Below are 13,739 nucleotides of genomic sequence, written 5' to 3'. Positions count from 1 at the left end.
TTACTGTGAGGTGTGTGTTCGTACTATGAGTCACAGCTGGAGTTTTCTTGCGGGTGAAGGTTTTTCACCTCGCTGTCATTCTTGCATAAAAGTGTTTGACCCCTTCAGAAAAAAAACGAAATTTGGGATTATTTTTTGTTTTGTTCATTGTGTGTATTTGTTTCTACTTTTTACTTTTTCTTTTACTGTGTACAGCACTTTGGTCAACCCAAAATCAAGTATCAGGATGCTGTGTGACATTTCAGACACTGAGATTCATCCTATAGCTGTCAGCGATCATGCTCCTGTATCTTTAACACTAATGCACAAGAATAATACTACGCCAAGTAAAAACTGGAGATTTAATATATCACTACTTAAAGATGAAGACTTTATTAAATACTTTAAAAAGGAATGGACTTCATATTTAGACTTTAATGACACTCCCGGAATATCTGCTTCTGTTCTATGGGAAGCAGGGAAAGCTGTGATGAGAGGTAAAATAATTTCTTTCTCATCACACAAAAAGAAAGAAGAAAACAAAAATATTCAGGAATTAGAAAAAAACATCAAATCACTAGAAGAAGCCTACGCGTCCCACCAAGATCAGGAAACATTGAACAAAATATGCAAAACAAAACTAGAATTAAATGAAACTATTAATAAAAAAACACAATTCCTTATACAAAGACTTCGCTTGCAGAATTTTGAACACAGTAACAAATCAGGTCGATTTCTAGCTAACCAGCTAAAAATAAATAAAGAAAAAACAACTATATGTGCTGCTAAAGATTTATCGGGGAACACAATATATGATCCTGGAAGAATAAACAACATTTTTAGGGATTTCTATGAAACTTTATACTCACCACAAATAAACCCATCTAAAAATGAAATTGATCTGTTTCTTGACAACGTAACTCTTCCAAAATTACTAGACAGTCAAGCAATGGAATTGGATTCGCCACTGACGCCAAGTGAACTCCAGGAAGCCCTGATAAGTATGCCCAATAATAAGGCTCCAGGTCCAGACGGCTTCCCTGCAGAATTCTACAAAGAATTCTGGACAATTTTGGCACCAGTATTCCACAGCATGTTGCAGGAAATCGAGGAAAAGGGCAGACTACCACCAAATATGAATTCTGCCAACATTAGTCTTCTGCTAAAACCAGGCAAAGACCCTTTATTTCCCTCAAGCTATCGTCCAATTTCTCTTTTAAATGTAGACCTTAAAATAATCTGCAAAGCTCTCTCAAAGAGATTAGAGAAAATGACCCCCCTCTTAATTCATCCTGACCAAACTGGTTTCATAAAAGGTCGGCACTCCTCAACAAACACTCGTAGATTACTTAATTTAATAGACTACTCATACGATAAAAACATCGAAGCCATAATATTATCTCTAGATGCAGAAAAAGCATTTGACAGAGTTAATTGGAAATTTTTATTCGCAACTTTACACAAATTTGGTTTTGGAAACTCTTTCATAAACTGGATAAGAATATTATACAATTCCCCAACGGCTCGTATCAGAACAAATGACCAGACATCCTCCAGCTTCTGTCTCCTGAGGGGCACCAGACAGGGATGCCCACTCTCCCCCTCACTTTTTGCAATTTTTATCGAACCTCTAGCAGCAGCATTTAGACAGGCTACAACAATTAAGGGCATAAAATGTAAGAACATAGAACATAAAATCAGTCTCTATGCGGATGATGTGTTGCTTTTTCTGCAAAACACACAAACCAACCTCTCTGAGGTAATTACTTTAATAAACTGGTTTTCAAGAGTTTCAGATTATTCAATTAACTGGCCAAAATCTACAGTTCTCCCCATTAACTGCTCCTTCCATAATTCTTCCTCTGCCCCACTGCAATCCGGAAATATTAAATATTTAGGTATTAATATCTCTCCTAAGCTTTCAGACTTAACTAAACTAAACCACATCCCACTTCTAAAGAAAGTAGAAGGCGATCTGACTAGATGGAAATCTTTACCCATATCACTCATGGGAAGGGTCGCCACTATAAAAATGATGATCTTGCCAAAAATAAATTACTTATTTTTAATGATCCCTAACAAACCATCACAAGATTGGTTCAGATCTCTGGATTCATATATTTCCAAATTCCTTTGGAAAGATAAACCCCCGCGTATTAGCTTAAAAACGCTACAAAGAACTAAGGATAGAGGAGGATTAGATCTGCCTAATTTTCACCAATACTTCTTAGCCAACAGGCTTCAGTTCATCTCAGAATGGTTAAAACATACCTTCTTAGTTGAGCCCTGGCTAGATGTTGAACAGGCACTATGCAAGGATCTAGAGATTTCAGACCTACCATTTATTAGCACAAACATCAAAAGACATGAATGCTTTAAAAGTATCAACATCAGCTTTTCTCTAACAGCATGGTGGGAGTTTCTAAAAATAACGGAGTCTTCATTAATCCCATGCAAACGTACACCTATCTGGAATAACCCTGACATATTACAAAACAATAATATGATTAATTTCCCAGAATGGAGTTGTAAAGGAATTAAATACTTAGAACATATATTAGAGGGAACAGAATTTATTCCATTTGACAGACTAGTTGAACAATATGGGATCAACAAGACAAGGTTTTTAGAATATCAACAAATTAAATCCATAGTAAAAAAGAAATTTAACCTCAGTCAAGTTGAATTACAAACACCACTAAGTGCGGCACATTTTCTTACTCTTAAATCCCCCAAATTATTATCTAAAATATACAGAACACTTTCTAAATTAGATGAATCAATATCCCTTCCTACTGCAAAGTGGGAAGCAGATTTATCAGTCAACCTAGACCAAAACTTCTGGTCTCAGATTTGCTTAAAAACTTTTAAATTAATTAAAAATCCCAGTCTGCAATTAATACAATACAAAATACTTCATAGAGTGCACTATACAGGTCATCGGATGTTCAAGATGGGCTTTACATCTTCCAACAACTGCTCACACTGTCAAGGCAATACACCAGACAATTACATCCACGCTCTTTGGTTCTGTCCACCAGTTCAGAAGTTTTGGCGCGAGATATGTGAAGACTTATCAAAATGTCTGAAATGTAACATTCCAACCTCCCCCTTAGTGTGTTTGTTGGGCAGCTTAGATAATGTCACTTCAGAAAAGAATATAGCCCATATGATCTTCACTGCCCTATGCATAGCCAAGAAAACAGTCCTCATGAACTGGAAAAATAAAAATAATCTTAATTCTAACCAATATAGAAATTATCTATTAGATTACATTAGTCTTGACACAGCCTCTGCCACCACATTAGATCAATTGCTCTGGGCCCCTTTTATCAGCTCCATCACCTAGTGGGGGTGGGGGGTCATAGTTTGGTCCCGCCTTCACTGTTGTGATTGGTGAGGGGGTAGGGACAGGCTTAGGGCGTCGGGGGGTTCCCCGGAGGCATCTTCCTTGGGGGGCTCAACCCGGGGTAGCGGTCACGTCCGGTTGAGGGCTCTGTTGGCTCTCAGGTGACTGTTTCCTCGCGGCTGCGTGCAGCGGGGCTAGGGGAGGGTCTGTGCTGACGGACGCGGGTTACTGACCTGGCTGCCCCTGGGTGGGTCCGGGATGGGCGTGAGGTTCTGGGGGCGCTCCGTCTCTGGGCTGGGGCCCGGGCCGGGCCTCGGGGGCTTGGGTCCTGGTTGGTGTGTTGCCGGGGTTGTGGGCGGGTGGGTGCATGGGGGCCCGGCCCTGGAGCAGGGTGCCGCCGGTGCATCGAGCCGCCTGGGGGGCTCTTCAACTGGTGGGGGGGATGGTCACATCTGGCAGGAGCTTTCTTCTCTCAGGAACTCTCTGCAGGAGGGGGAGATACAGGAGAGGTGGAGGAAGATCTCAGCCTGGGCGTTTACCGTCTTATGTAGTCTGGAAGATGTGTGGTTGGTGGGGTGGGTGCAGTTTTCTCTGTGGTGGGGTTGGGTGGACTGTCCAGGGCTCTGTGGAGCCGGGGGGCGCTACTGCACTGGGCCCCGGTCTGATGGGCCTGGGCCCCCCTTCCCTGGCGGGTCGTGGAGGGTGGGAGTGCCTACTGGGGTCAGCGGGGGAGCTGGCCCCAGGGAGGGGTTACCTGCCCCTCCCTTCCTTCCCTCCCCATCTCCAGCTGCCTCCCTCTTCCTGCTCCTCCACAACCACCCACACATGCAGGGCCTTGGAGTGGGGGTATGTCACCAGGGTGCAGAGGAGGCTACCCCCCCCCCCCCCCCCCCCCCCCCCCGTCCCCTTCTGGCTGCCTCTGCCTCAATTTTATCCCACAACTTAGACATTCACATTATTCACACTCTCATTACACATACATATAGGATCTTGGGGGTGGGCACAATCACGGAGTCCAAATCACCATCAGGGTGTATACCTCACCCCTGACGTCGTTGCCCACCTCTCAATTTTAAATACACTTAGTCATTGAGGGTTAGCAGGAGGGACTATGCGCTTACCTGCTGCTCCTTGGCAGGTAGCTCCATGCCCTCCTGGGTTTTAATTGCACCTTAGAACACATATGCATCAACACTACAATGAGCGGGTGGAGGGAGGTTTGGAGTCTTCTCCCACCCCCATTCTCTGCGGCCTGCTGGAGCGGGAGGGCTAGTAGGAGGAGTTGGCCGTCCGACTGCGGTCTGGGGTGTGGGGCCTCCCTGCTGCTGCGGAGTCGGGGTGGTCTGCCTCTCCCCACCGCAGGGAAAAGGGTAACACCACCTGGGTCTGGGTGCAATTCCCCCCTCCAGGGGCAAGGGTACCTAGACCCGGTTTGTAGAGTACGCTTGGGGAGTGTGATTGTGTGTACAGTGTCTCTTTATGTCTGTCTCCACGTTGGTTGAGTGTGGAGTGAGTGCATATGAGAGCATGAGGGTGGGAATGGATGTTTGTGTCTGTGTGTGCCTGTATGTCTGTGTCTATATGTCAGGTTGGGTATCAGACGCCACCTCTCTGGGGACACCTCAGGCCCTCCAAGGTTTGGAGGCCTATCTCCACCCACCACCACTTCCCCTGCCGGTGGCGGACTCCCTCAGGTGTCGGTGTGTTGGTGGTTCTTTGTGTCTGGGGGTGGGCGTCCGGGTACACACCGGCTCACTCCTTGGCGGCCGCTTGTCGGGGCCTGGGGCCTGGGGCTCGCTCGGGCCCCTTTGGAGGTGGGGTGCCCCCGGCCTCTCGGCCTAGGGCTCGGTCACTCAGGCGCAGCTGGGGGCCGGCGGAGCTCACGGGCGCGTCACTGCAACTCCCCCTGACTTCTGCTCCGCGGCTGCTGGGCGAGCCCTCATCTGGGACTCTCCTCAGCTCTTACTGGGACAGTGGCGCGGCTGCCCCTCTGTTGGTCTTCCATGGTCTCTTGTGTTCTGGGGGCCTCTGGATGTCTGGAGTTTTGATCTCCTCCATACCCGCTTCACACCCTGGAGGACGGGGCTGTGGCCCCCCCACACTCCCTAGCAGATCATTACATGGAGAAACCTTTGGAATGCAAGCATGCTGATCCACACAGGTATGCACACATGGGTATTCACAGACGCGGACTAAAGCTTTCTTGGCTGCTGCCTCAAAGCACACTGTGCGCTGTCTATCTTGCGTGCTGCACAATATCGTTTATTACTTAGTAAATACTGATATCTATGACTAGCTAGTTTATTGTGATGGTGCTTTGTTTTCTCTATTATTATGTTGCTCTTTGTTGTTTGCTGTCTCCTCTGTTTGTTTTTGTTTGTTTGTTTGTTTTTTTTTTTTTTCTCCATACAGGTGACCCAGGAGTTTTTTTTTTTTTTTTTTTGTCTCTCTTCCCCCCCCTTCTCACCGTCTCTTCTCCCCTTTGGTTTTCTTTCTTTCTCTCCCCCTCTCTCTCTCTCATTCATTCCCCCTGTCCTATTTATTAAAAAAAAAAAAAAAAAAAAAAAAAAAAAATGACAAAGGATGAACTGAAGCTCTGCCATCACGTAATGTCGCATACTGCTGTTTCTGATGTCATTTAGGAAAAAAAAAAAAAAAAAAAAAAAAAAAGAAACAGCAAGTGTCACTTTTGGCCACGAACAATTTAGGGGAATTTTTATGAACAAACCCAGAGTGTTAAAAAAACTTAAAACCATTTTTATTTCTCAGCAGCATCAATAGTAACAAAAACGCAATTTAGTTTCGCTGTCAAAGTCGATTTAACTGAAGTTACGTGTTTCCGGTTACTGTGGAGCTCCACAGTGGCTGCAGCCAGAAGCTGTTTCTACAGGATCCTGATGGACACTCAAAGCTTTTAGAAAATGTTCTCATTAGTTGTTTGCAGCAGAATATCAACCGATGTGAACCAAAACAACAAACGTGCTCTGCACATGTGTGTGAGACTACTGTTACACCCCGGCCTAGGCAACCGGGGTGCAACGTAGAAAAACAAAGATAAGGAAAATAAAACCACGAAGGCTCTCCACCAAAATCCCAAAACGAAAATATCCCATGACGAAAGTATTTACAACAGACTATTTATTTATAACAAAACACCAAACTATTTACAACACGGGGGAGATCGCGACCATGACACACTGAAACACAAGGTTTAAATACATAGAGGGAGCAATTAGGGAATGGACCACAGGAGGGAAACACAGCTGGGGCAAATTAGAACTGACGAGACAGGGCAAAACGTAAAATGAAAACACTAAGATAACACAGACTTTCAAAGTAAAACAGGAAACACATAACAGTCACGCCAAAAGCAACACACCGACAACACCGAAACGTAACATTTCCCCCCACCCAAAAATCAAACATGTAACCCCAAGTGAAATGTTTGATCAAACAAACGAAGGCTGAAGTGAAGGCAGACGAAGCTGATGGAGGCTGGAGCGGTCCCACGGACCCTCCAGCAGACGACGAAGGCTGGGGCGGTCCCACGGACCCTCCAGCGAAGGCGGATGAAGGCTGGAGCGGTCCCACGGACCCTCCAGCGAAGGCGGATAAAGGCTGGAGCGGTCCCCGGACCCTCCAGCGAAGACAGAAGGCCGAAGCTGTCCCTCCTTCGGACCCTCCAGCGAAGACAGAAGGCCGAAGCTGTCCCTCCTTCGGACCCTCCAGCGATCCCGGACCAGCCCCCATATGTTACACCCCGGCCTAGGCAACCGGGGTGCAACGTAGAAAAATAAAGATAAGGAAAATAAAACCACGAAGGCTCTCCACCAAAATCCCAAAACGAAAATATCCCATGACGAAAGTATTTACAACAGACTATTTATTTATAACAAAACACCAAACTATTTACAACACGGGGGAGATCGCGACCATGACACACTGAAACACAAGGTTTAAATACATAGAGGGAGCAATTAGGGAATGGACCACAGGAGGGAAACACAGCTGGGGCAAATTAGAACTGACGAGACAGGGCAAAACGTAAAATGAAAACACTAAGATAACACAGACTTTCAAAGTAAAACAGGAAACACATAACAGTCACGCCAAAAGCAACACACCGACAACACCGAAACGTAACACTACAAATTCTAGAACCAGAACTGCTGATTTCATTACTCTGAACTTTTAAAGGCAGGTTTTGTATCTGAGAGCAGGGACACTTGCTGTGTTCAGTGTGACTCGTCTCTGCAGAAGGTCAGGGCTCTGATAGTTGCAGTTAGCGGGTGACTTACTGGGCAGGTGGCTCCTGAGTGTCTGTGGGAGTCAGGGTTCATTATGGTCCTGGTTGCTACTGGAAATAAAGAAACAAAAGGAGGGTGTGTTGTTCAGGAAGTACAGACTGTAGCTCAGCAGGTAGAATTACTAACTGGAAGGTTGGAGGTTTGATCCCTGGCTGCTCCAGTCTGCACGCCACGGTATCCTTGGGCAAGATGTGGAACCCCGACTTCCTCTCCGATGCATCCATCATAGTGTCATTGTTAGAAAAAGAAGTGCTTGTGTGAATGAAGCACACTGTATAAAATGCTTTGACTGTTCATACAGAAAAGCAGCTCATAAGAACTGGTTCATTTTCCAGATAATTCCACTATTAAGACAACAGACATTTGGGAGGCTTTCTCTGAGAGTAACACTGAAAGTCTTGCTGCTCCTCCACAAAATGAACTTCAGATTAAAGACACAGCTCAGCTAAACACAACTCAAACTAATCTACACTATTTTTCTTTATTACGCAGCGTTTTTATAACTATTTCCAGATGTTTCTAAAGATGAAAACAGAATTAAACTCCAGCCTGATGCGTTTCTGAGGTTCCTGACTCTGACCGTCCCTCAAACGCCTCTCTGGGCGTTTCCTTCCGTCGCTTTTACTTTCGCTTTCGTGAATGTTGTGGCGCAGTTGATCGTCTCCATGTTAAGGTAACGTTAGCAGTCTGTACTGTTTTCCTGGCTGACATCAGCTGTGTGCAGCTTAGTTTCAGCATAAATCTGCTTCGTTTTATGTGAGATCAGAGTCTGGGAACGAGACAGAAACAGTTGATGATCAGCAGCTGAACTCGATGTTACTGTGGATCCACTGACTGATGTCTGTAGGCAGCTTCTCCTGCCTCCATCAGTCTGTTACGGAAGCCCGTTTCCGCCACAAAAAAGGATCCATTCTCGAAATTTCGACTTATAACTCGAAAATTTTGAGGAAAGTAGCTCGAAATGTCGAGTTAGTTCTGCCAATCAGTAATCCAGCTACAATGCGCACTCAAACCCGCATCGCAACAAATCGGCGCTTTCGAGAGTACGTTAGCTGATATTAACGCCATGTGATTCAGCTAATAACAGAAGGATTTCATCATTTGTGAAGCCACACAGACAATAACAGCGACTTGTGCATTTATGACTGGCTGTAATTCTGGTGTCTTTGCTGTAGCATTTGTAGCTGAGGGCTTCAGCTTCCGGGTAACAAGGAAATTACGTCATTCACGTAAATGACTGATTGACAGCACTAACTCTTAATTTTGAGTTCGTTTTTTCAAAATTCCAAGTTAATAAGTCGAAATTACGATAAAATAAGTCGAAATTTCGAGTTCTGGATCCTTTTTTTAGTGACGCAAACGGGCTTCCAGTGTGTGGATGTTGTTTAACTGCTGACAGTGAGACAGGCTGTCCTAAGAGTCGCTGCCAACACTTCATCTATAAAATGCATTTCTCTGCTCGTTCGCTATAGTCTGCTGTCGTATTTGTATGCAGGTTATTTTCAGTTTAACTGCTGATGTTCATTCGTGTATTGTAGGTGAATGCGTTGATGATTGATCATAAATTAGTAAACTGGCCGTTTTTGCTCAATAATTCCTGTTTCATGTTCAAACCGTCAGACAGAAACTCTGCGTTTGTTTTTATGTTCTTCAGCCTGTTGTTCTTGAGGTAATCTGTGATGCGTTCAATGACCCTCCACATGCTCTGAGGCTCATTTGAAGAGAAACAGAACTTCATCTTTAGAGCATAAGTGGGTTTTTGCCCTCTTTATGCCCGCGGTCAGGCTCTGTTTATTGTAGTATAACACTCATAGGACACAGTGTCCCGCTGCACACACACTGCACACACACTGCACACACACTGCACACAATGACAGCTGCAGAGTTTGTGTCTGATGTATTAAGTATGAAACACTGTTGGGTTAAAATCTGGTCAGAATGAATCCAGGTGCAGGTGTGTCAGTTTAGGACCACTGGACTAACATCCAAGTGCTCACAATATAAAGTGTATTCTGTAGTAACATCCTGGTGTTGCAGCAACAGTCCCACATGGAAACGTCAACACTCAAAATCTCTTTTTGTCAACAATAAAATGACAGCAGACCAATTTGAACAAAGTTGGTAAAAAGCTTCAGAAATTAGTAAAATATTAAAAAGTGTCTGGATGCTCAATCATCCAGGTAAGGGTTAGGTTAGTAATGCTGTGATTGCAGACATTCCCCAACTCTCTGTGAATGGGACTCATGGCCATTGATCAGTGGTTGTTGATCAATGGTCATGACCTCCCAGCCATTGTGCAAATGTCCTGTTTATAAGGTTGGAAACCTGCAGTCAGCTGAGACTGAAGGAGTCACCTGGATGAGTCATGAAACGTTTCTCCCACTGAAAACATCCAGATGAACAGAATCAACTTTTGGGGATTAAAACGTGTCTGAATTAATCAGTGGGTGCTGAGTGGGTCAGTCAGTGTGTCGCTGGGCTGATTTGTGTTTCCTCTGCAGGTGAAGGTAGAAAGTGTGTGTGAGCTGATGTGAATTGAGCAGCATGGATCAGTGTGAGGACAGAGAGGAGGGAGTCCCTCCCTCTAAAAGCACTCTGTGTGGGGAACATGAGAGCCAGACCAAAGCTCAGAGGTGAGATGACCATCTCTAACTGTCCATGACTCTTCTCCATGTCACAGCTCAGCACTCACATCACTGCTCCATCATTATTCACAGGAACCAGCCTGGACCTCCACCCAGCTCTGTGTCCTGTAAGAGTGACGCGTCTAAAGATGTCATCATTCATTTCAAAGTCTCTGCTGCAGAGAGGTGAGCTGTTAGGAACATGAACTCTCTGATTTAAATGATTTTGATGTTTCCTGGTTTCTAAAATGCATCTCTGTAGCAAAGCAGTGTCTCCAAGGACACACAGGCTCAGCTGTAACTGTCAGTTTATCTGGTTTAAGACACATTTGGACTCAATTGGCTGTTTTTAACTATGTATTTTAATCAGAGGTGTAAATCTAGACCTCACACATCTGGATCCTAAACTATGATAGAAACAGCTGCTAGCAGTGGGTAGTTTGACTTTGATACGCTGCTCTAGAAAGCAAACAAAGGTTTGTGCAGCTCCTCTTCAGAAAAGTGTTCAGAGAGCAGCTGCTGTATTAGACAAAGGCTCGTCGTGTGAGCCCAGATGTGTGTAACAGCTGGATGAAGGAGAACCATCACAGTCGCGTCTCCATCCCGCCTTTATTAATGAACTTCCTGTTGCTTGCAGATGACAGGAACACAAAGTGTTTGTGCCACGTGATGCTGCAGGATTTGTTAACATGTCCATGATGGTAACATCTCCTCGTCTAACTGCAAACACATGAGCGCTCCTAACGGCAGCTATCACAGCCACACAGGCAGACTGTGTCTCACTGTTGCATTCAGGGACATTTGTTTTCCTGTAAAAAGCTGAACTCTAATCTAAGAGGACTGTTACTGACAGGAAACAGCTGCATTATCTGCAGTCTGTGTGATCACAGCTGCTTCAATCACTTTATCAGAGAATTGATCATTGAATAAAACATGTTTGTGTCTGCAGAGGTCAGAGGTCACAGTCTGCAGGATCCAGCTGTCCGTCTGTGAGGAGTGACCGGTCCAAACATCACCCTCCAGACTTCAGTGGTGAACCTGGACCAGTGAGGTCAGAGAACTGTGATGACTCCTTTACATGTTTGTGTTTTCCTGGATAAATATGACCAAAGATTCATTAAAAAGATAAAAATCTTAGACTTTGTCCTGTAGCGCTGTGTGGCAGGCAGGATTGGACCCAAACACAACAGGATGAAGTCAAAGAGGCAGCTTTATTTCAGCTGTGAACATGCAAACAGCAGAAATAAGGAAACATAACTGTAGGTTTGCAGTGAATGAAGCCTCAGCTCAACGCTCCACTTTGTCCCTCTTTTCCTTCTCCAAACAGCCACATCAGGAGTCTCTGATGGAGTTTTAAAATATTTAATTACAAATGTCCAAAGATGGGTTCAGGATACCTGAATCCACAGTTATTAAAGCTAAAATAGTTCACAGGGTTTGGACTTTGTTAGGTGACGAGAGAACATCAAAGTGTTTTTTATCTTCAAACAGTATTTTTATCACTTCAGTTGCTCTCACAGCCCTGTTTGTTATTTTAGTAAGTAAGTAAGTAAAGTTTATTTATTAAGCGCTTTTCATAGACAGGTAGTCACAAAGTGCTGCACACAGAGATTAAAATAAACAGTACGATAAATAGCAAAATGCACAATATACACAATATAGAGTTTAAATGTAAATTAAAAGTATAAAAATGTAAACAGCATTGGTCAACAGAAAGCTTGTTTAAACAGTAAAGTTTTTAACTGTTTTTTAAAGGATCCCACAGAGTCAACCAAACGTAGTTGTAGAGGTAGACTGTTCCACAGCCTTGGTGCCACAGACTGAAAGGCTCCGCCTCCTTTCGTCTTCAGACGTGTTCTGGGAGCAACCAACAAACTCTGAGTCTGTGAGCGGAGACAGCGAGCAGCAGTGTATTTAGTGAGAAGCTTGGATAAATAATCTGGGGCCATTTAGTGCTCTGTACGTTAAAACAATCATTTAAAACGAATTCTAAAATCTATTGGGAGCCAATGTAAAGAACATAAAATAGGAGTGATGTGAGCTCGCTGGGTAGAGCGAGTTAGTAGTCTGGCTGCTGCGTTTTGTACAGCTTGGAGGCGAGAAAGAGATGATTTATCCAAGCTGGTAAACAGGGAATTACAATAATCTAAACACGATGACACAAATCCATGGACAATTTTTTCCAGTTCAGCTAAGGAGACCATATGTCGCAGTTTAGAAATATTCCTTAAATGAAAGAAACAGGAACGAGACAGAGACTTTACATGTGAGTCAAGGCCCAAAGAAGAGTCAAATATTATTCCAAGATTTCGAATATTTGGCTCAGCAGAAGAACAGAAAGGGGCAACAACTTGACTGATTTTAGAATATAGATCAGGAGGAGCTATGATCATGGTCTCTGTCTTGTTCTAACAAGGTAATTGTTAGAAAGCCAATCAGAGATTTGAGTTAAAGCCTGGACTAGGGTGGACAGCCTATCCAGCTGATGAGGCTTAACCAGAGCTCTTATGTTTCACTCAGTGCTCCCACCAAACACCTTGGAGGACACATTAGTGTGATTTAGATTTCATTGGTGTAAACACCAGTCACACAAGCTAACCCATGGAGGCAGCAGCAGGCTTTGTGTTTGGTAAAGTCTGTTGGCTTAAACTAAGAGAGTTTAGTTTGTTAGCACAAAGAGCTGTCAGCTAAAGCCCCGAATGCACTTTGAATACAGACGAACTGAGAAAAACACTTTAAATACAGCAAACAGTCAAACTGACAACATGTTTTTCTGCTGATCATCCACAGCAGTACGTTTAGCATTCATGCTAGCAGCAGGCTATGACTGTTAGGGTTGCCAACCGTCCCTTAAAAAACGGAATCGTCCCGTATTTAGAAACAAAAGCACACGTCCCGTATTGAGCTAATAAGGGACGCACTTTGTCCCGTATTGAGCTAATAAGGGACGCACTTTGTCCCGTAATACAGTGAGAATCAAAAGTAGTCTATAAATGTTTATGGAATTAACGCTTTGTTTGAAAACATAATTCCCAGCCCCTCTCCTGCTTTGTGACTAATGAGCTGACAGCACACTTATGACAATTCAGATTACCGCTCATCTCATTGGTCGAGGAAAGGTCGCTTGCGGAGAAAATACCGGAAGACAACAGATGACCACAACAAGAAGCATGGCCAACAGGGAAACAAACGCCGACACTGCGGTGCAAGTCTCGGACGACAGTACACCTAAAGCTGGGCAGACACGGTGCGATTTTTTCAGTCGCGTTATTCAGCTCCTGCTCAAACTGCACGATTGACTCGCAGTTGGTAGGTCACGATGCAGGTCTCACACTATACCGCCCGATGCTCTGATGCGACCTGAGTGCTCACACTGTGCCTCCATAAAATGAAGGTTATAACAGAAAATCTGTCGCTCTCTCTGTCTTTCTCTCACACAGACACACCACCACCATCAACTTTGCTAAATTGCTAATGAAA

The 13,739-nt window shown here is 44.3% G+C and overlaps 1 protein-coding gene across 1 annotated transcript in view; it reads left to right on the top strand.

Annotated features, from left to right (window-relative positions):
* Positions 1-13,739, top strand: part of LOC146675685 (protein NLRC3-like) — a 388,198-nt gene that overhangs the window by 202,618 nt on the left and 171,841 nt on the right. The window contains exon 6 of the mRNA XM_085400614.1: positions 11,209-11,310. Coding sequence (XP_085256740.1) covers positions 11,209-11,310 — 102 coding nt within the window. The remainder of the gene's footprint in view (positions 1-11,208; positions 11,311-13,739) is intronic.

Source organism: Rhamphochromis longiceps, linkage group LG3 (genome assembly GCF_057381845.1).
Source record: "Rhamphochromis longiceps isolate RC_006_pf linkage group LG3, R_longiceps_female_GT1.1, whole genome shotgun sequence".
NCBI classification, from domain to species: domain Eukaryota; kingdom Metazoa; phylum Chordata; class Actinopteri; order Cichliformes; family Cichlidae; genus Rhamphochromis; species Rhamphochromis longiceps.
The sequence above is the reverse complement of the archived record's forward strand: the minus strand, read 5'-3'. Positions and strand labels throughout refer to the sequence as shown.